General features: G+C 44.5%; 1 protein-coding gene across 1 annotated transcript; it reads left to right on the top strand.

Annotated features, from left to right (window-relative positions):
• The first annotated feature begins 1,194 nt into the window (after window positions 1–1,194).
• On the top strand, window positions 1,195–22,277 carry LOC119352493. Its single transcript, XM_037619112.1, has 11 exons — window positions 1,195–1,654; window positions 17,332–17,569; window positions 17,667–17,813; window positions 17,900–18,018; window positions 18,130–18,191; window positions 18,276–18,314; window positions 19,082–19,161; window positions 19,232–19,320; window positions 19,569–20,248; window positions 20,739–20,824; window positions 20,932–22,277. The coding sequence occupies exons 1-8, from the start codon at window positions 1,195–1,197 to the stop codon at window positions 19,281–19,283; spliced, it is 1,197 nt and encodes a 398-aa protein (XP_037475009.1). The 3' UTR covers window positions 19,284–19,320; window positions 19,569–20,248; window positions 20,739–20,824; window positions 20,932–22,277.
• The last annotated feature ends 604 nt before the right edge of the window (window positions 22,278–22,881 follow it).

The following is a 22,881-nucleotide window of genomic DNA, read 5'->3' as shown; positions in this document are numbered from 1 at the left end:
TTCTCCAAGCTTGACCTCCGTATGGGCTATCATCATATTCGCATTCGTGAACAAGATATTGTGACGCCCTGAGACCGATGTGCCAGGTGTCTCCCAGTTATTCGTCGTCGTTGCCATGTCATTTGCTTGCGTGTTGCATCTTGTCATGTCATCTTGTGCATTGCATTCATCATTGCATCATGTCATCATGCCATTAATATTGCAACCGTTTCAAAACTCTTTTAAATAAATTGTATGGATCTTCGATCCATTTAAATCGAGGAAAGGATGACTTCTCTTTATAACATATTCTCCCAATATTTTAGGGAGCTATATAAATTATATTCCAATAATTTGGAATCACCCATAACACACGTGCAGATAATCCCATGCCTTTCTGCTTCGAGTTGATCTCCAAACCTTGCCGAAAATTCTTTCTTCTTTTTTTTGAGGCTCCTCCAAAAGTCTCAACATTTTTGGACCTTCCCAAACCTCACTTCTATTCAAGTCATTTGAATTTAAATCAAATGAGTTTGAATTTAAACTTCTGGTCTTGACCACTTCTATTTTTCCTAGTTCAAACTCATTTTTGTGAGACTAGGAAAATAGCCCCCTTGCACAAATCCTTTCCTTAACCCTCCTTTTCTTTTTTATCTCTATTACTTTTCTCTTAAAAAAGAGAGGAAGAGAGAAGCCCAGCCCAGGCCGGCCTCCCTAGACCCATCCTTCCCCGCAGGCCCACCTAATCCTAACCCTAGCGCTCCCGCATCGCTACCCCTGGCCCGATTCCTCATCTCCCTCTCGTTCCCACGCGCGCCGCTCCTCCTCTTCTCGCTCTCTCCCTCACACAGCGCCGCCAACCCTTCTCATCTCCCTTGATCTGATCCCCTCACCCCCCTCCTAGCGCTGCCGCCAGGGCACCGCGCCCGACCCTACACCACCTCGTCGCGCCGGCCGGCCGCCGGAGTTGTTGTCGGCTGCCACCCCACAGCTCCCTACCTCCTGCTCCCTCCGTGATCCAGTCAAGAGGAGCTCGAACCCCAAGCCGACCCCGAGCGCTTCCTCAGAACGAGCACGCCCCTGCTCGTGTCCTCCCGAGCGCAAGACAAGCAGCATCCGGCCACCTGCAGGCCGACCCTGTCGCCCCTCTGTTTTCCCTTCCTTGCCTCGTTTCTCCCTCACCCCGCTACCGTGGCTACTTCGCAGATCCCAGCCATGGCCATCGGCTTGGCTCCGCCCGTAGCAGTCTGTCCCCGCGACGCCCCTGCTCACCAAGTCCCTCTGCCGGAGCCCCGCACATCACCCTGTTTCCATCTGCTCGACGTCGGCTGCATCGAGCAGCAGCAGCTACCAGCACCATCGGGCCTCTGCCTCCCCTGCCGCCTGGACAAGTCCGGCCTCCTGCAGCCCCTTTTCGTCCCTAACCGAGCAGTGCGCCTTCTCATCGCCCTGCCTCCATGTCCACTGCGTGTGCCAGCGCCCATGTCCAAGTACCATGTTTTCTCTGCTGCCCCGTGCACCTTTGGCTGCTGCCTCGAGAGGCCCTTTTGTCGTGATTCATTTTGGGTCGTTCAGAACGAGAACGCCAAGTACCGTCGCCGAAGACCCATGTACAACTACCATCGCCAAGACCCCGTGAACGTCTACACGACGACCGTCGAGTACCTCTTCGCGAGTACCACTACCATCGCGTGGATCCGTCAAGACCGTGGAGTAAACGAACATGTACCACTACGCCCGGAGTCATCAGATCCGTCAAGTCAGAAGACCCTTAGTACCACGACAACCCCGAAGGGATTTGTATTCGTCAAGTTCGACTACAACGTGTACCACTACCACCATCGAAGACCCGTGTAACACATGCATCAAGTACCTCTTCGGAAGATCCGAACGCCTACGAACCGTGTACATCGACCGTCACCGAAGACCCGTAAAGCACTAACACCAAGTTCCCCTACCGTCGCCCTCGGAAACTTCGAATGCATCAAGTCCTTCTCGGAGACGTGTACCACTACTTCCTCTACCCTCGCGAGAACGTCTACTTCCCCTTCTCCGCTTCGAACTTGATCTGTTCCGATAATGCATGCTCCGAAAGGTATAATCGCCGAGACGACCTTCCGAGAATGAATGCAAGTTGTATGAGATGATCATGTTCTAACCGTGTCCAAATTGTCGATGCATGTTGCCCCTCTTTTTCCTTGTTACCGTCGTCTCGTGGGACACCCAGAATCCGGGAGCGCCCCACCATATTTTGCACGCATCCGCACACTTCTCCTTTGCATCGGTATCTCAATCGAGTTACCGGAACCGGAACGTTGTTGTGGCATCGTTTTCGTTATCATTGCCGTGGCACCCCTTTCCTTTCCACCATGGTGACAAATGCTTCATAATGCTCTTGTCAAACTTTTAATAAAAATTGCATAAACTTGTTCATGTCATCCGCATCATGATAACAACAATTTAAATCTTTAAAATTGTTGTTTGCTTTAAATTGCTAAATGCATATGGGGATTTACCGGAATTGTTGTTTGATGTTTTCGGCCCCATTTAAATTGCTTAGATTGTGTAGTTTACTTTTGCTTCATCTCTTGTCATGTTTATCAACATTTAATATTGTTGGGTACATAAACGAGATCGAACTAAATAACTTGAATGTGGTGTTTGTCATTATGCATCCCGATGCATATTTAGCTCCACTTAATTTGTAGGATTGCTTATGCACTTTGCCATGCCATGCATAATTAAACCGGACATGCATCATACTTGGTTGTGCATCATGCCATGATTATGTGATGGTTGTTTACTATGTTGTTTGCTTCTTTTCCGGTGTTGCTTCTTCGGGTTAGTTCCGATAACGTCACGTTTGTGAGGACCCGTTTGTCTACGTCCATTTGTCTTCTTCGGGGACTCGTTTTTCTTCCTTGCGGGATTTCAGGCAAGATGATCATACCCTCGAAATCACTTCTATCTTTGCTTGCTAGTTGCTCGCTCTTTTGCTATGCCTATGCTGCGATACCTACCACTTGCTTATCATGCCTCCTATATTGTTGAACCAAGCCTCTAACCCACCTTGTCCTAGCAAACCGTTGTTTGGCTATGTTACCACTTTGCTCAGCCCCTTTTATAGCGTTGTTAGTTGCAGGTGAAGATTGAAGCTTGTTCCATGTTGGAACATGGATATCTTGTTGGGATATCACAATATCATCTTATTTAATTAATGCATCTATATACTTGGTAAAGGGTGGAAGGCTCGGCCTTATGCCTGGTGTTTTGTTCCACTCTTGCCGCCCTAGTTTCCGTCATATCGGTGTTATGTTCCCAGATTTTGCGTTCCTTACGCGGTTGGGTGATAATGGGAACCCCTTGACAGTTCGCCTTGAATAAAACTCCTCGAGCAATACCCAACCTTGGTTTTACCATTTGCACTAACAACCTACCACCTTCCCTTGGGTTCTGCAGACTCAAGGGTCATCTTTATTCTAACCCCCCCGGGCCAGTGCTCCTCTGAGTGTTGGTCTGAACTGAGCTGCCTGCGGGGCCACCTCGGGGAAACTTGAGGGTTGGTTTTACTCGTAGCTAGTCTCATCTGAGTGTGCCCTGAGAAAGAGATATGTGCAGCTCCTATCGGGATTTGTCGGCACATTCGGGCGGTGTTGCTGGATTTGTTTTAACTTGTCGAAGTGTCTTGTAGAACCGGGATACCGAGTCTGATCGGAACGTCTCGGGAGAAGGTCTATTCCTTAGTTGACCGTGAGAGATTGTCATGGGCTAAGGTTGGACTCCCCTGCAGGGATTTGAACTTTCGAAAGCCGTGCCCGCGGTTATGGGCAGATGGAAATTTGTTAACGTCCGGTTGTAGAAAACCTGAAGTTGACCTTAATTAAAATGCATCAACCGCGTGTGTTGCCGTGATGGTCTCTTTCCGGCGGAGTCCGGGAAGTGAACACGGTGTTGGAGTTATGCTTGACGTAGGTTGTTTTAGGATCACTTCTTGATCATACTTTTACCGACTGTGCTTTGCCTTCTCTTCTCGCTCTCATTTGCGTATGTTAGCCACCATATATGCTAGTCGCTTGCTGCAGCTCCACCTCTTACCTTTAGCTTACCCATAAGCTTAAATAGTCTTGATCGCGAGGGTGCAAGATTGCTGAGTCCCCGTGACTCACAGATACTTACAAACCCAGCTTGCAGGTGCCGATGATTCCGTGCAGATGACGCAACCAAGCTCAGCAGGAGCTCGATGAAGATCTTGTCCTTTATGTTGTTTCGTTCTAGTCGATCAGTAGTGGAGCCCAGTTGGGGTCGATCGGGGATCTGTGTAGCATTTGGGGTAGTCTTCTTTTATTTTGGTTCCGTAGTCAGACCTTGATTGTATCTGGTTGATGTAATGCTTTATTCATGTAATTGTGTGAAGTGGCGATTGTAAGCCAACTATGTATCTCTTTCCCTTATGTATTACATGGGTTGTGTGAAGATTACCTCACTTGCGGCATTGCTTTCAATGCGGTTATGCCTCTAAGTCGTGCTTCGACATGTGGGAAATATAGCCGCATCGAGGGTGTTACAGATATCCCCAAGGCAGCATTCAGAACAAGCTATGGTTCATATGAATACACTGTCATGTCTTTCGGCCTTGTCAATGCTCCTCCAACATTCTCTCGCATGATGAACTTCATCTTCAACCCCTACACAAATGACTTCGTTTTGGTCTACCTCGATGACATTTTGGTCTTTTCCAAGAACAAGGAGGATCATGCCAAGCACTTGAGATTGGTGTTGGACAAACTCAGAGAACAGCAGTTCTATGCAAAGTTTTCAAAGTGCGAGTTTTGGCTCGATGAGGTTCTCTACCTTGGGCATATCATCTCCGCCAAGGGCATAGCTGTTAATCCTGAGAAGGTGTCTACAATTGTGAATTGGGAACCGCCTCAGAATGTGAATCAACTCCGCAGCTTCCTTGGACTCGCAAGCTATTGCCGAAGGTTTGTTGAGAATTTCTCAAAGATCGTGAAGCCTCTTTCCAACCTTCTCCAGAAGCATGTGAAGTATGTATGGTCGCCTGAATGTGACATCGCTTTTAACACCCTCAAAGAGAAGTTAGTCACAGCTCCAGTTCTGACTCCTCCTGATGAATCCAAACCGTTTGAGGTTTTCTGTGATGCTTCCCTTCAAGGTCTCGGTGCAGTGTTGATGCAAGAGAAGAAAGTTGTGGTCTATACCTCTCGCCAGTTGAAGCCCAACGAAAAGAACTACCCCACTCATGACCTCGAGTTGGCGGCAGTTGTCCATGCTCTTTTAACATGGAGACATCTCTTGTTGGGGAGAAAAGTGGACATCTTCACTGATCATAGGAGTCTCAAGTACATCTTCACTCAGCCCAACCTCAACCTCAGGCAGACTCGTTGGGTCGAGATGATTCAAGAGTATAATTCGAGTATTGAATATACTCCAGGCAAGGCCAATGTAATTGCTGACGCATTGAGCAGGAAGGCTTACTGCAACAGTTTGATTCTCAAGCCCTACCAACCAGAGCTTTGTGAAGCTTTCCGCAAACTTAATCTCCAAGTTATTCCTCAAGGATTCCTTGCCAACCTCCAAGTCTCTCCCACTTTGGAAGATTAGATTCGTGAGGCTCAACTTCTTGATGCTATGGTGAAGAAGGTGAAGATTGGGATTGCCAAGAGCCAACCCAGTACAAGTGCTATCGCCTTGATGACAAGGATACTTTATTCTTCGAGGATCGCATTGTTGTTCCTAAAGGTGACCTTTGTAAAGTCATTATGAACGAAGATCACAATTCACTCCTCTCTATTCACCCTGGAAGTACAAAGATGTATCATGACCTCAAGCAGTCGTATTGGTGGACTCGAATGAAGCGCGAGATTGCTCAGTTCGTGAATGAATGTGATGTCTGCAAAAGAGTGAAAGCAGAACACCAACGGACAGCTGGTCTCCTCCAACCTCTTGCCATTCCAGAATGGAAGTTTGACCATATTGAGATGGACTTCGTGACTGGATTCCCCAAGTCCAAGCGTGGCAATGATGCTATCTTCGTTGTCATCGACAAGCTCACTAAAGTGGCTCATTTTCTTCCTATCAAAGAATCTATCATAGCAGCTTAGTTGGCAGAGCTATATACATCCAGGATTGTCTCTCTGCACGGCATTGCGCAGTTGATATCTTTAGATCGTGGAAGCATCTACACTTCTAAGTTCTGGGATTCTTTTCAGAAGGCCATGGGCACTAACATTCGCTTCAGCACAGCTTTTCATCCTCAAACTAGTGGCCAAGTCGAGCAAGTCAATCAAATTCTTGAAGATATGCTCAGGGAATGTGTCATTTCTTTCGGTATGAAGTGGGAAGATTGTCTTCAATATGCCGAGTTCTCCTACAACAACAGCTTCCAAGCGAGTTCGGGCAAGGCCCCATTCGAGATCCTCTATGGCAGAAAGTGTCGTACTCCTCTTAACTGGTCAGCGACTGGTGAACGCCAACTTCTTGGCAATGACTTGATCACAGAGGCTGAAGAAATGTGCAAAGTCATTCGTGAAAATCTCAAAGCCGCGCAATCACGCCAGAAGAGTTACTATGATAGCAAGCATCGTGACTTGGCTTTCGAGATCGGAGACCATGTCTACCTCTGCGTCTCTCCAATGAAAGGTACTCGTCGCTTCGGTATCAAAGGGAAGCTTGCCACTAGATACGTGCGTCCTTTCAAGATCATTGGCAAAAGAGGCGATCTCGCCTATCAACTTGAGCTTCCATCCAACTTTGCAAACGTGCACGACGTGTTTCACGTGTATCAGCTCCGCAAGTGTTTCAAGACTCCTGACCGCACCATCAACTTTGAAGAGATTGATCTCCAGGAAGACCTGTCTTATCATGAGCATCCCGTTGCTATTCTTGAAGAAACTGAGTGCAAGACTCACAACAAGTCTATCAAATTCCTGAAAGTGAAGTGGTCACATCATTCCGACCGTGAAGCCACCTGGGAACACGAGGACCACCACCGTTCTGAATACCCAGAGTTTTTCCAGTCCTAGATCTTGGGACGAGATCCTTTCGTAGTGGTGGAGTGTTGTAACGCCCCGTATGTGTCTTGCCATATTTGTATTCTAACTCTTGCCATTTTCGACACTAAGTTATGATATTCCCTCGTGGTTGGGTTTTGTCTTTGTGTTGCTTTTGTCCATGTCATGCATCTCATAACATGTCATCATGTGCATCGCATTTGCATACGTGTTCGTCTCATGCATCCGAGCATTTTCCCCGTTGTCCGTTTTGCATTCCGGCACTCCTATGTCCTCCGGTGTCCCCTTTTGCCTCCTTTCGTGTGCGGGTGTTAAACGTTCTCGGATTGGACCAAGACTTGCCAAGAGGCCTTGGTATACTACCAGTAGACCGCCTGTCAAGTTTCGTGTCGTTTGGACTTCGTTTGATACTCCAACAGTTAACCGAGGAACCGTAAAGGCCTCGTGTGTGTTGCAGCCCAACACCTCACCAAAGTGGCCCAAACCCCACCTAAACCCCCTCCATCATCTCGGTCGTTCGATCACGATCGCTTGGCCGAAAACCGTGCTCAATTTGGAGCCTCCTAGCTCCTTCTATGTATACATAGACATCTCCCCCGAAAATTCCGGATCAAAGCCTAGCTCCCTCTCCCCTCCGCGCGGCCGAACATGTCCGGGCGCCGCCAGACAGAAATCCGCCCGCCGTCGCCACGTGTCATCGCACCATTCGCCGCCGCCCCGCGCCACCGCGCGCCGGCCCGCCGGGGCCCAGGCGGGGCCCTCCCGGCCCGTCCGTGCCCGCCCGCCGACCAACCGCGCCGCCCCGCCTTTCTCCTCCGCGCTGGCGAGCCCTCGCCTCCGGCCACTGCCCGCCATCACTGACCGCCGCCGTCACCGCGTGCCGCGCCCCCGCAGACGGCGCCGCCCGCAGCCGGGCTCCGCGGCCGCGCCCGCCGCCGTCTTGCCGGGATCTGGCCGGATCCGGCCCGGAGCTCCCCTTTCCCGGCCATCTACTTCCATCTCCGGTGAACTCTCCATCTCCGGCGAACATCGAAGTTCGTGCCGCCCCAGATCTGGATCGGGAGACCCTAGGGTTGACTTTTGCCTCTCTCTAAGTCCTCAGTTTTCAATTATTTTAGGGAACTTCATCGCATCATAACTTTGCATTCGTAGCTCCGTTTTGGGCGTGTAGCATATCAAATTGTTCGTCTCGATGTGCATTTCATTTCATTCCATTGCACCATGTTCATTTGAGTTCATCTTGATGCCCTAAATGTTGTTGCAAGAGTGCTATGTAATGTTAGTTTCAGATTCTTATCAGATTATGGACATTTGTCATTTTTTCCATGTTTAATGTGTGCCTCCTATGATATTGAGACCTACATGTGTTTTGTTGTATGCCATGCCATCTTTATAGGGGTGTATGCCATGTATTTTTGTGATCAATGTGGTGACTAGCACAAGCATGCAAAGTAGCTCTCGTGATGTTGCTGATTTTAGGGACGTCTTCTAAGTCATTTCCCTGATGATATTTTTATGCCATGTATTCTTGTTGCTACAGAGTGATCCATGCCTATTTTGAGCATGTTCAGTAAGGATGTTTTTAAGATATTGTTATGCTCTATCCATCCATGTCTTTGTTGGCAATTATGGAGCACCCTAGCATGACTCAATCTTGCTCTACGTTTGCTATAAAATGTTCCTGGCAGATTGTTTACGTGTTAATCAATTTTGCTGAGGTTGTTGTAGTTGTTCCATGCATGCTATGAGAGTGGTCTTGCCATGGTTAGCTTATTCATCATGTCTACTTGCTGGGTGTATGCTTAGTTTGTCATGCAATGCCTTGTGGAGAGTGCATCGAGCTCGCAAACATGTCTACGTAATTCTGTTTTGCCATGTTCCAGTTTTCTGCTAAGTCTGAATCTGTTAATGAAACTTGCTATGTTCACATGGTTGCCATTGTATCTTCTTATCCCTTTTGGCTTATAGTCAATATGGGACTTTTGTTATATGCTTTGTGTAGTTTCATGACATACCTTGCTTTGCCATGATATGTTCCTGTAGCATGTTGTTATCTTGCTCTAAACATTGCTTCCTGATGTTAAATCCTGCCATGTTATTTTCACTAAGTCTGTGAACCTGATATCTTTTGCACTTTTGCCATGCTTGTTTGAACCTGCTATTGTGTGATTTAACCGTATCTCAGTGTTCATCTTTTGTCAAGCATCTCGAGTGGATCACTGCCATGTGCTTTGTTGCTATGTTAGAGTGCAGTAGCTTATTTTTCTTGATGGATTTAGATGGCCTCGTGCTGTTAATCGTAGCTTTGTGCCATTATTGTTTTGCTTGCCATTTGCAAACCGTGCATCCGATTCCGGTGATCTTTATATCGATTTCGACCGAAATCAACTCATCTTTCCAGCGGCACTCTTGGTTTTCCAAGTTGAGGCCTGGTTCAATCTTTCTTTTCCGAAGCATGCATATGCATTGCATATCACATCCCACATATCATGCCATGTTTTGCATCATGTTGCTTGCGCATTGCATCGTTGTTGATTGTGTCTCACTTTGCTTATGTTCTTGCTTTGGGTAGAGCCGGGAGATGAGTACGTGATCGAGGAACCCATTGAAAACGTTTACGAGGATCAAGCTTACGTCAACTCGGAGAACTTTGCAGGCAAGATGACCATACCCTCGAAATCACTTCTATCTTTGCTTGCTAGTTGCTCGCTCTATTGTTATGCCTATGCTACGATACCTACCACATGCTTTATCATGCCTCCCATATTGCCATGTCAAACCTCTAACCCACCTTGTCCTAACAAACCGTTGGTTGGCTATGTTACCGCTTTGCTCAGCCCCTCTTATAGCGTTGCTAGTTGCAGGTGAAGATTGGAGTTTGTTCCTTGTTGGAACATGTTTATTGTTGGGACATCATTATTATATCTTGTTTACTTTAATGCATCTATATACGTGGTAAAGGGTGGAAGGCTCAGCCTTATGCCTGGTGTTTTGTTCCACTCTTGCCGCCCTAGTTTCCATCATACCGGTGTTATGTTCCTTGATTTTGCGTTCCTTACGCAGTTGGGTTATAATGGGAACCCATTGACAGTTTGCCTTGAATAAAACTCCTCCAGCAAGGCCCAACCTTGGTTTTACCATTTGCCACCTAGCCTTTTTCCCTTGGGTTCCGCGGACTCAAGGGTCATCTTTATTTTAAACCCCCGGGCCGGTGCTCCTCTGAGTGTTGGTCCAAACTAGAGCCCCTTGCAGCGCCACCTCGGGGAAACTCGAGGGTTGGTTTTAGTTGTACGGATTGCTTATCCGGTGTACCCTGAGAACGAGATATGTGCAGCTCCTATCGGGATTTGTCGGCACATTCGGGTGGCTTTGCTGGTTTAGTTTTACCATTGTCGAGATGTCTTGTAACCGAGATTCCGAGTCTGATCGGGTCGTCCTGGGAGAAGGAATATCCTTCGTTGACCGTGAGAGCTTGTGATGGGCTAAGTTGGGACACCCCCTGTAGGGATTTGAACTTTCGAAACCCATGCCCGCAGTTATGGGCAGATGGGAATTTGTTAATGTCCGGTTGTAGAAAACTTGTCACTTAACTTAATTAAAAAGAATCAACCGCGTGTGTAGTCGTGATGGTCTCTTTTCGGCGGAGTCCGGGAAGAGAACACGGTCTCGAGTTATGCTTGAACGTAAGTATTTCTAGGATCACTTCTTGATCATAGATTCTCGAAACGTGCTTTGCGCTCTCTTCTCGCTCTCATTTGCGTATGTTAGCCACCATATATGCTAGTGCTTGCTGCAGCTCCACCTCATAACTTTTACCTATCCATAAGCTTAAATAGTCTTGATCGTGAGGGTGTGAGATTGCTGAGTCCCCGTGACTCACAGATTACTTCCAAAACCAGATGCAGGGACCGATGATACCGTTCCAGGAGATGCGACTGAGCTCAAGTGGGAGTTCGATGAGGACTCAGGATGATACTACGTTTCCTTTCCAGACGATCAGTAGTGGAGCCCAGTTGTGGCGATCGGGGACATTATGCATTTGGGGTTGTCTTTATTTTGGTTCCATAGTCGGACCTTGATTGTATCTGGATGATTGTAATGCTATATTTATGTTATTGTGTGAAGTGGCGATTGTAAGCCAACTATGTACCTCTTTTCTTATTCAGTACATGGGATGTGTAAAGATTACCCCTCTTGCGACATTACCTACAATGCGGTTATGCCTCTAAGTCATGCTCCGACACGTGGGAGATATAGCCGCATCGTGGGTGTTACAGATAATAGTGTAGAATCCTTTGAAACACTTAAGAAAGCCTTAACTTCTTCACATATTGTTCAACCACCTGATTGGAACTTGCCTTTTGAAATTATGTGTGATGCTAGTGATTATGTTGTTGGTGTTGTTCTAGGACAAAGAGTTGATAAAAAATTAAATGGTATCCATTATGCTAGTAAGACTCTAGACAGTGCCCAAAGAAATTATGCTGCTACTGAAAAAGAATTTCTAGCAGTTGTGTCTGCTTGTGATAAATTCATATCTTACATAGTTGATTCTAAAGTAATTGTTCACACTGATCATGCTGCTATTAAATATCTTATGAAAAAGAAAGATGCTAAACCTAGACTCATTAGGTGGGTTCTTTTGTTACAAGAGTTTGACTTGCACATCACTAATAGGAAAGGAGTTGAGAACCCCGTGGTTGATAACTTGTCTAGGTTAGAAAACATTCTTGATGACCCACTACCTATTGATGATAGCTTCCCTGCTGAACAACTAGTTCTCATAAATGCCTCCCATAATACTCCTTGGTATGCAGACTATGATAATTATATTGTTGCTAAATTTATACCGCCTAGTTTCACATATCAACAAAAGAAAAAATTCTTCTATGATTTAAGACATTACTTCTGGGATGACCCGCATCTTTATAAAGAAGGAGTAGATGGCATTATTAGACGTTGTGTACCTGAGCATGAACAGGAACAAATCCTATGAAAATGTCACTTCGAAGCCTACGGAGGACATCATGCAGGAGATAGAGTTGTGCACAAGGTATTACACTCTGGTTTTTATTGGCCTACTCTCTTCAAAGTTTCTCGTAAGTTTGTCTCAACTTGTGATGAATGCCAAAGAATTGGTAATATTGGTAAACGTCAGGAAATGCCTATGAATTATTCACTTGTTATTGAACCATTTGATGTTTGGGGCTTTGATTATATTGGACCTTTTCCTTCCTCTAATGGGTATACACATATTTTGGTTGATGTTGATTATGTCACTAAGTGGATAGAAGCTATTCCAACTAGCAGTGTTGATCATAACACCTCCATTAAAATGCTGAAAGAAGTTATTTTCCCTAGGTTTGGAGTCCCTAGATATTTAATGAATAACTGGTGGTTCACATTTTATTCATGGTGCTTTCCATAAATTGCTTGCTAAATATGATGTCAACCATAGAATTGCATCTCCTTGTCATCCTCAATCTAGTGGTCAAGTTAAACTTAGCAATAGAGAAATAAAGTTGATATTACAAAAGACTGTTAATAGATCTAGAAAAATTGGTCCAAGAAACTTGATGATGCACTATGGGCTTACAGAACTTCTTATAAAAATCCTATGGGTATCTCTCCATACAAAATGGTTTATGGAAAAGCATGTGACTTTCCTCTTGAGTTAGAGCATAAAGCATATTGGGCAATTAAGGAACTCAACTATGATTTCAAACTTGCCAGTGAAAAGAGATTATTTGATATTAGCTCACTAGATGAGTGGAGAACCCAAGCTTATGAAAATGCCAAACTATTCAAAGAAAAAGTCAAAAGATGGCATGGGAAAATAGTCCAAAAGCGGGAATTCAAAGTTGATGAATATGTTCTATTGTACAATTCTCATTTTAGATTTTTTTGCAGGAAAACTTCTCTCCAAGTGGGAAGGACCATATGTCATCGAAGAAGTTTACCACTCTGGAGCTATTAAGATCAGTAATGCCGAAGGCACTAATCCAAAGGTGGTCAATGGGCAAAGAATTAAGCACTATATTTTAGGTACACCTATTAATGTTGAAACCAATATTATTCAAACCATGACACCGGAGGAATACATAAAAGAGACATTCCAGAACACTCCAGAACCCTAAAAAGGAAGAGGTATGTGATACGGTAAGTAAACCGACTCCAAAAAATTCGCAAAAATGTTTTCTGTCAATTTTGGAATATTAGAAAAAATATAGAAAAATAAGAAACAACCGGGAAGCCAACCCACGTGCCCACTAGGCACCAGGGCGCGCCTGCCCCACCTAGCGCACCCTCGTGGGTAGTGGGCACCTTCCCGACTCCGTTTTCCTTTCATATGCTTGTTTCCCAAGATAAAAATTCTTTATATATACCCCCGGACGATTTGACCACCGTATCGCGGAGAAATCCTTTGTTCTTGTTTCGTGTTGTTTTCTGGCAGATCTAAAAATATTTCATCACGAGATTCGGATGGAGAGAGCTATGTTTCCCACTATCTCACAAACCCAAAGATCTATGGGGATGTGGGCCATTATGGTTGGACCACAGAGGAAGAATAAGATGATGATCCGAAGGGGACAGAGGATGCCAGCTCCGAAGAAGATGAAGTTCCACTACCTCAACCTGGAGATATGCACGTGGAATTCAAGAAGTCAAGCCTCCCGAACGGAGCAAACAAATCTAAGATCCAATTTATCCCGTCTCGTTTTCTACAGGAAAGCAAGGAGGCATTATGCAAAAGGATATTGAAGCTTGAGCAAGAAAACAATGATTTGAGGGAGGAAAATTTTAGCCTCCAGCGCAAGTTGGAGAAGAAGAATGCTACTCCAGCACCACCACCATCACCACCAAAGAAGAAGACTTAAACAAATTTGTATGGGCACTCCCCTTGGATTGTGCCAAGCTTGGGGGAGATGCCCCGGTATCGTATCACCATCACTTTTATTACCTTTACCTATCTTAGTTCGATCTTTAGTTGCTTCATGATTTAGTAGAATAAAAGTTTAGTATGATCTATTTTCGAGTGCTAGTTTCGTGATCTATCTATCTATGTAATTGATTGAGGGTTATATAATAAATATTAGTTTGAGTTTTTTCTTCTCTACCTTTTTTGTTTTAATCAAAATAAAGGAAATAATGGAAAAGATCTGATGAGGACATCAATACCATTGTTACACCCACAGCCCCTGCTGTTATACATACTGGACCAATTACTAGAGCTCGCGCACGCCAATTGAATTATCAGGTACTTTCGTTTCTTGGTAACGATTCTAATGTTCATGAGAATATGATGTTGCCTAAATTGGATACATTTGTTTTGCTTACAAATGAAGGGCCTAGTTTGGACAAGAAAGATGAACCTTGGAGCAAGTTCAAGCATGGAGATGATGGCATGCGCAAGGGGATCAAGAACGGAGTTACAAGTGATGATTTCAGGACTTTGAAGCCGCCATAAGGAGTGCATGAAGCCTTGGACGAAATATACAAGATGCCACTTCATAAATTTCGTCTAGAGGCTATTTTAGGTGTTGCGTCACCTTATTATTGCGCCAGCCCCATGTATTTTCGAAATACTTAAGTATAGGTTGTTTTTAGAGTTTGTATGTGTGGGGAAACAAGAGTTAGGGTTGGTTTCGGACCCCTCCTCCAGGAGCCATGAAATTCCCCCCTCTTCCTCCATATATACAGCCCTTAGGGCGTCGTTTAGACTTTGGGTTTTGTTTAGATTAAAAGTTCTCCATAGCTGCAACTTCGCGTACTTCGTTTGTGTCCAACGACCAGACCAAGACGTCACAGAACCCCACCTTGATCAATAAAGATTTCATCTTTTATTCGCAATATCCAGATTGCAATCTCAGTTTCTTGCTTGTTCTTCGTTTGCTCGCAGGAAATAGACCCTCGTGGTCAGGTTGATCGTGCTCCGGCATGGTCAATAACCCTCGGAAGTTGGTTTAGCGATTGCTAAGGTGCAACGTCTTCGTACGTTCGTAGTCGGATCATCAAAGTCGACTCCCACATAAAACGATATCTATCTCATCGAAACATCGGGACGCCTTCGTCCCTATCAAGTGGTATCAGATTTCCAGGTTGCTCGGTGAGATTTTGCAGTTTTTCGTAGTTTAGATCGAGTGTGTTCTTCATACCTACAGTCCACGAAAAAAACCCAAACAAATAATTAGGATTAGTTCATCATATCCAAACCAATCTGAGCCTTTGCATAGTCTTTTCAGTATTTTGCTTTGTTTGAATTTGCGGTTGCATCGTCGTGTCTAGTAGCTAGTCTTAGAGTCTAGTCTTTTGGAGTTTCGAGTTCTGGTCATAAGTTGTCACGCCGCCGCCGCACCATCATCATCGCCCCTGCCATCTACCACCACCGCTTATCCGCCATCGATCCGTCTCCATATACCATCACCAATCCGTATCCATATACCACCACCAATCCGTATCTATATACCACCACCGCTGCCATATCCTACCACCATATATCCACCACCAATCCGAGTTCCTTTCATATTAGGTTTGTTTTCGAGGTCTGTCTAATTTCCGATTCGTGTTTCCTTGTCTGAGTAGGTTTTGAAAAAAAAAATTGGAGACCCCCGGGCAATTTTTAGGCCAAAATTTTCACAGGCAAATTTTTTTCCCCTATCCTATTTTTAGGCTTTTCTGAGTCTTTTGAGCCACGTGCCATCATAGTGATTTTTTGTCGCACTTTTTCGTCGTTGCTGCCCTGATTTTTGAAAAAAAGTCAAAAAAATGCGTGCCCATCCTGTCAGTTTGACGAGGGAAGAGTTTTGAACACTCGCCATTATAGTGATTTTTCGCAAAAAATAGAGGAGCGCCAAAAAAACAGAGCGAAAAAAAAGTTCCAGAGTGTGATTTTCCCTTGTTTACGTGCAGCGTCGTGATCTTGTTAGTGTTTTAGGCTCGCGTCTCTAGCACGGTCTAGCCTAGGACCAGCACAGTACCGTCGTTGAGCGTTTATTTAACTTTGCGTCTCTGAATTAATTATTGCTGACCCTTTTTGCTACCATATTATAAGCCTTCTCAGCTCCACATACATCTACGTCATGCGTTTGATTTTCCCTAGTAATCGCTCTATCCAAGCTTTGAGAGTTTTGACTACGACGGTTGCCGATCACCTCTTGCTGCTAGGTAAGAACTGGTAAGAATTTGAGATTTGCTTAACGGATTTGTGACACCCACCACCACCTCTTGTTAGTAGTCTGTCTGTGCAGTCCGAATCTGAATCCAGAACATGAGAGACTTGGACTCTATCTTCTCTTGGCCCAAAAGTGATGTGAGAGAACTTTTTGAATAGAAGCTAAACTTCTCATTTTCCCTTATCTTCATATGTGGATTGTACAAATGTCACATACACCTGCAATTAGACAAAACACAAAAGTGTGTGAAGTATTTTTGTTCTAGATAACATAAATAGATTATTGAATAGTTTGCACTAGAAATCACCTGACAAATATGCATGTATGCAATATTTTTGGTCGTATCCAAGGTAGTCATGTCCTCATCATCTGGCCAGATGATGATGGATGTCGTCACACTGAAAGGGTCCTAAGAATATCTCTCCATCATCGGAGGAGCAAATCTCACTCTCGAGCTATCTAGTCCCTTGTTAAAATTTTCGATGAGCATGTAAGTTGTCGTTATGATCATCGTGTTACAAGTGACGTTTGACCAACCCCAAAGTCTACCATACGGTAAGAAGTGACTACGATACTCTCATGATCTAAGGATCAAAATCACACGTTAACACTCTTTTTTACAATTGATTACAGATGATATTAACTCCTACATGAAAAGAGAGGGTAAGATGGAGCATGCTAAATTGGTCCTCTCGTAACTCATGTGCTATCAAATACGGTGGACGACATTGATGCTGGTATGTTGCAAGTCGTCGGTTGTGTCAACTATCTTTGCCTTTCTTTCTTCTTCTTTTCACTTTTTTGGAGGTATGCATTTTGTTATTTCGACTAGGCCTTGATGTTGTGTCGTTGATGTAATTGGTAGATCTTTGATATTAATATGTCACAGTTTTGAACTAACACCGAGGGAGTTTAAAACAATGATGATTTTTCTTCCGTTTAAAACAGCCCTGCGATTGGAAGTTTCCTGGTTGAGATGCTTATCCTCGTCCAATCTTCAGTCACCTAGGTCGCGTTGTTCTTCCTAATAATATAACTTATACATTTAAACGGAGAAAGTACTAGCACACAAGTGATGAGATTGAACATATAAAGGATGAGCGGGGTGCTAGGCACCACCGCTGCATCCACGTGTCTGCTATGAATAGAGCGAGCGAGCAGAAAAAGAAAACAGCGAGAAGCAGCGAGGAGCGAGCCGGCCCGCATCTCCCCCGCTCCCCCCGAGCCGTGGCACACGCACAATCCCCTCCCCTCGAACCCCGCCTCGCTCGCTTCCGTCGACAGGTGGGTGGAGGGAAAGGGAGGCGGCCGGCGACAGGGGAAGAAGCAGACCGGCCCTGATCGGCTCGCCCTCCTCCGCGCTCCGACATCCGCGTCTCGCAGCAGGTACGCCCACCAACCCAACCCATCTCGCTTGCTTGTCTCCAGCGTGGATCTCACCTCTAATGGCGGCCGGGGGTGGGTGGGTTCGCTGTGCTCGCAGACGACAATGGAGGCGCTCAAGGAGAAGCTGTGGAAGAAGACGGGCACGGCCGTGGGCTCCATGCGGCTCGAGCTCCGCGACAAGGCCGGCGCCAGGGTCGCTGACCTCGGTCGCGACGCCGCACCCCTCGCCGCCTACTCCCCCTACGTCGGTTCGTCCGTCCGCCGCCCGCATCTCCTCTTGCTACCTACTGGCTGCTGCTGTTGTTGGACTGAAAGTGGATTGCTCTGCAGGTACCGGCTGCACGTCATCGACCTCGACCCCTCGTCGGTGACCTCCGGCGGGTGGCTGGAGGACACCTCGTTCGTTGATAAGTACACCATGTCGGACGATGCATACGACGAGCTCGGCAGTAAGCTCAGGACACATTCTGTTTTCAGTTTACAAGATGAATCTGGCACCCAGTAGAATTCTTATCATTTGCAATCAACTCTAACATCTAAACTTTTGTGCAATTGTGCAGCAAACATCCGGAAGTTCAAAGAGAAGATGGTGTCGAAAAACCTTGTATCGGATGATAAGCAAGTAAGCTGCCCATGCTCTGGACTTCTTTGTTCCTTTCAAGGTTTCAACAGGCCTGTTTACTCTGTTTCTTGTCCTCTTTGGCAGTCAGACAATCAGATGGAGGAATTGTGTGCTAACATCAAGGTCAGTTCGTTTGCTTTACACATGTTTATCAGATTGAGTTTTTCCACATCCACACGCTATGAAGTGGGATATTGCCAACTAGCCTGCTGATGTTGGCGAGATTTAATACTTTAGCTTGTTATGTATTGATGATTTAGCACCGCTGGTCGAGCTACTATTTTCCCCATATTTAGCGTCTGGTATGGCATCCTTGTTGGATATAATATAGTAGCTGGTAATTCTACCTTAAAATTTGTGCTGTTTGCCAGCTAGCATATTGGCTGCGGTAATTTCTACCTGTAGAAATAACCCTGATTAGTATGTATGAACCTGTGACTAAATGGGCTTGACAAACTGCTACCATTGGCTGGGTATTAAAATATTATTTTCACGGTGCATTCTGTTAACTTTGAAGGAATACGTGGACATCCTTACAATGAAAATAAGAAATAACTGTGTGTGTTCCTTGATTTTTGCCAACTGGAGCATCAGTTTGGAGTGTTGCAGTGTATATTTCCTTCTATCAGCGACCTGGTTTGTCTAGCAGTTTGGATAGAGCACAGTGGCAATTCTTGTCATAAAATTATGACTATCGAGCAGAGTGTAATTGACTAAGTTTAGGAGGAACACGGAGTTGTGCAAAGAAAATTGGTGACTTGTTAACAGGGTATTCTGCTTTCAGAGGCATGTGATGTACTTCTTCTGTAACTTAATAAGATGTTTTTTCACACTGTAAGATCCTCCTTTTGATTTCTTCCTCCCTAAATTAATTTTTATTTTGCACCTAGGGTTTGGGTGTCCATCAGATTCTTGCGAGGACAGCAACAGCGGCCAGCGTTTGTATTTGCAGAGTTCATGAATGCCGCAGGTATGCTCATCCTCCCCCATCTCTCTTTCCATCTATCTCTTCATCTACCTTGCCTCTCTCTCTCAACTAGGTGCTTCTGCCTGAATCTCTTCAGTGGGGTTTCCAGCGCAGCGGCAACATGACGACCAAGTTCAAAAGCCTCATATCACACTGCATCAGGTGATTCCCTCTCAATTCTGATGTATACTTCTCTTTAGGGTGAACCATTCATGGTTCTTATGGGTGGTTGCAACTATAATGCCGAGCTGATCGAGTGGTGCAAGATTCTGACCCAACTAATTAGGCGGTTGTTCTCTGCGGCATCTCACATCAGTTATCTTGCATTTTTTATCTCACAGAAATTGATTGCCCAAATTTCTTGACTTATTTCTGCAATTGGGGTAACTTTTTTCTTCAAATCCTTGCAGAAGGTAGCCGCGTAATATGGTCGCCGGATGGAAGTAGAAGTTCGCACTTACAAAAGTAAAGTATGTTTTTGGCACCACTGTTGTTTCTTGCTTCACTATGTTGTTCCAGGCGGTTCTTGATGGTACGTGCTCTTGTCTGATTTGTAAAAGAGATGTTTGAAAGAGCAGATGGTTTTGGCTTTGTTATTATAAGCAAAACAGACAATAAGAAGTATATTATCTGATTATTGAGTCAATGCATTTGCCATACATTTGTAAGTATTTTCTTGCATCCTCTCTTTTCTCCAGGAATGTTGTGTAGTTTATTGATGCCCCTACATAAGACTGTAGGTCACTGTTTATGTTCATACATGTGTTCCTTGTTGTTCGCCTTTCTATCTACTATGGGATAGCTGCTGACTGGGAATAATACTTAACAGGGTAGCTACATGAATGTTTATGTTTCCTGTACTGTTGTTTGTGATTGAGTTAGAACATGTATGTCCTCATATTCTCACATTGCTGTCTAAAATCTGTTTACATGGAAATAACTGAAGAACAGCAATTTTATTTCCCTGTATGTGTGTGTGTGTGTGTGTGTGCGTGCGCGCGCACGGTTTGTTGCCGATGTTTATAATGGTTTGTTTGCAGGACAAGCCCGAGCCTCCTCCAGAAAGGCTGTCTTCCTGACGCCACCCAAGGTACTATTGTGCAGCGTCTTTTATATCAACACAGCCACATAGCTTCTATTTGATAAACATGGCTGATTGTGTTGTTATTTTTGGCACCAACTAAGTGACAGAACGCTTGTAGAAGGTGTTAGCATATCATCGTTTAGGCATTCGCAATTCATAGTGGTGTCAAGTGTTAATTATGTAACCATGTTGTAGTTGGCATAGTTTTTAAGAGAACACAATTAAACTTATTGAGTAATTATTTGATTTGTTTTGATATTCCAAATCTAATTCCATAACTTGCATGATTCTCTAAGTTTGGGTGTACCTACAAAATTCTTAAATTCTGTCTCGGTCTATGTGATGCGCCCTATGAATGCTAGACCATTCCCTTATTTGCGATGCTTCTATAGGCACGGTTTAACGGAGCATGCTTGTCTGTATTTTATTCTGTGGATTTTATGGTGTGTACATTGGATATTACTAGGCTGACATGATGAACTTACTGTTGTATCAGGATCTGACCACCTCAGTTAGGTGTTCTCCACCCAGATAGGATTGGGTGACAAGGACATTGATGCTCTTTCTGGTGGTCACACCCTGGTATGTCCAACTGATCAGTTGTCCGCCAGTTTGGTGAGATTGATGTTCATATTTGTTATAGATAAAGTGTTGAAAGTGTTTAACACCCCTTTAACTTTTGTGCATAGGTGTGCATGTCTTATGTTTGGCGCCAAGTTTGTACGCTTACTGCCGCTACAAAGAATGCTGACAAAGCTTCCAGAATAATGCTATATTATGCTGCGAGAAGCACAAGTTCCTCTCTTATCCTGTCTGTTATCCATTTCTTTTGCTCGAGGAGCCAACCGTGCTGACAAAACACTAGAAGGTATGAATCTGAATTTCTTACTTCTGTATACATACAGAAAACTACATTATTCATGACATCATTACATTTCTTTGTTGCACATTGAACTATTAATGGCACCTTCTTCTTTGAGTATAAATTATATTAAGGAAGTTCTAAGTACTAAATTGGAAATACTTTCTTTGTGTACTTGCTCTAGACGGGCTTTCTTGTATTGATGTTTTTCCAATATAGAGTTCCATTCAATTTTGATCTCCTACGAGGAGTATGCTATTTGAACTGAAACGGTGAAACCACAAGTCGACATAATCTAATTTTAGTTAAATGACAAAGAGGACATTTTCTACCATGTACGGGTGATGCACGTGTTTCCAATGTAGAGTCTAATTTAATTTAGTCCTTTTGATCACCCATGCTGAATATTGAATGAGTCAACTGGGAGGAGTTTAAGCCAAGCTAAACTGAAATCATAATTAAACATAAGCTGTTTTCAGTTAAATGGCAGAGAGGGCCCTCTTCTACCATGTAAATTAAATTGCATATTTACGCATGTTATACCTTGTTTGCAATTTCTGTTTACTGAACTATATCCATGATACTAATCAAAAGAGTATTTACTCTTTTTGCACCAATTATTATTGTTGTTACATAACCACGTGCTGATAGCGCAAAAGCGGAATGAGTTAGCTTATTTACGTATTGTGATCACCGCCGGAGCCACTCAGGCTTGCAAACAGTGATCTACACGCCAATTGTCGCATCATGCTAGGAACCAACAAGAGAGCCACCGTAACAACCAACTGGTCTGAGTTCCGCCGCCTTGCAAAAATCCATGAAGGAGACATTTGTGCCTTTCGTTTCAAGGTCAGCACAAAGCAGCGCCCGGTTCTCATTGTCCATTGCCTTTATATGAAGCATCGACAGCAATGGAAGTCGTATTTAAATATCATCTACTCCCTCCGTTCGAAATTACTTGTCGCAGAAATGGATGTATCTAGACGTATTTTAGTTCTAGATACATCCATTTTCGAGACAAGTAATTCCGAACGGAGGGAGTAGCATTCTAAGGACTACTAATCAAGCTCTGTAATAGGATGAAACCTTCCTCTGTTTTTCGACGATCCTATCTGTTGCTTTTGAACAGCTACCACCTAAGCTTTTACCTATATAACCTCTGTTGTCGTTCCTCATCGATCTATTAATATGCATAATGCCACCCTTATTTATAATTATCTGTTTTTACTACTTTCTCTGTTTCAAACATCGAGTACTCACCAGCAACAACAAATATGCTAAGCAAAGAAGAGGCATGTCGTACCTGGCAGCATCCACCTTCCACTCAAGGGATATAGCACTATCATTGAGCATAGAGTGTTCCAGGAGAAACAGTAATCATGAACAAAATATAATGCATATGTACCACATAAGTATTTATTATTTTGACCCGTGTCTGAATTTTCCTATTACCACTCTCATAATACTTGGTTTGCTGTCGCCCTTTGGCGCAACGAGTCATCTAGTTACATGAAACTTAGAATGATCCATTGGTACATGAGTGATGTGACACGTTATGGGCAGAGCTATGATGAGTGACCGCTCACCTTCGCCCACATTCCGCCTCCAGCCCCAGTCAGTGTACCTAACCACTGATCACTCACTCATTTCCTGCGGTTAATCCCATCCCTTGCAGGTTACCTGGGTTGCTTAGCCATGGGAGAAGCCCCCCTGCTTTTGTGCGGATGAAGCAACAGGCAGGCAGCATAGCTCGGCCGACCGACACATATGGTTGGCT

The sequence above is a fragment of the Triticum dicoccoides genome, chromosome 1A (genome assembly GCF_002162155.2).
Source record: "Triticum dicoccoides isolate Atlit2015 ecotype Zavitan chromosome 1A, WEW_v2.0, whole genome shotgun sequence".
NCBI lineage: Eukaryota > Viridiplantae > Streptophyta > Magnoliopsida > Poales > Poaceae > Triticum > Triticum dicoccoides.
Note: the sequence above shows the minus strand (reverse complement) of the source record. Positions and strands in the feature narration are given on the sequence as shown.

What these genes read in the sequence shown, in the direction of transcription:
- LOC119352493 (XM_037619112.1), top strand. Translation starts at nt 1,195, where the DNA reads ATGGCCATCGGCTTGGCTCCGCCCGTAGCAGTCTGTCCCCGCGACGCC. An exon ending in ACATCCGCGTCTCGCAGCAG is followed by an intron (nt 17,570 to 17,666) that starts GTACGCCCACCA and finishes CTGTGCTCGCAG; the next exon opens with ACGACAATGGAGGCGCTCAA. An exon ending in TCGCCGCCTACTCCCCCTAC is followed by an intron (nt 17,814 to 17,899) that starts GTCGGTTCGTCC and finishes ATTGCTCTGCAG; the next exon opens with GTACCGGCTGCACGTCATCG.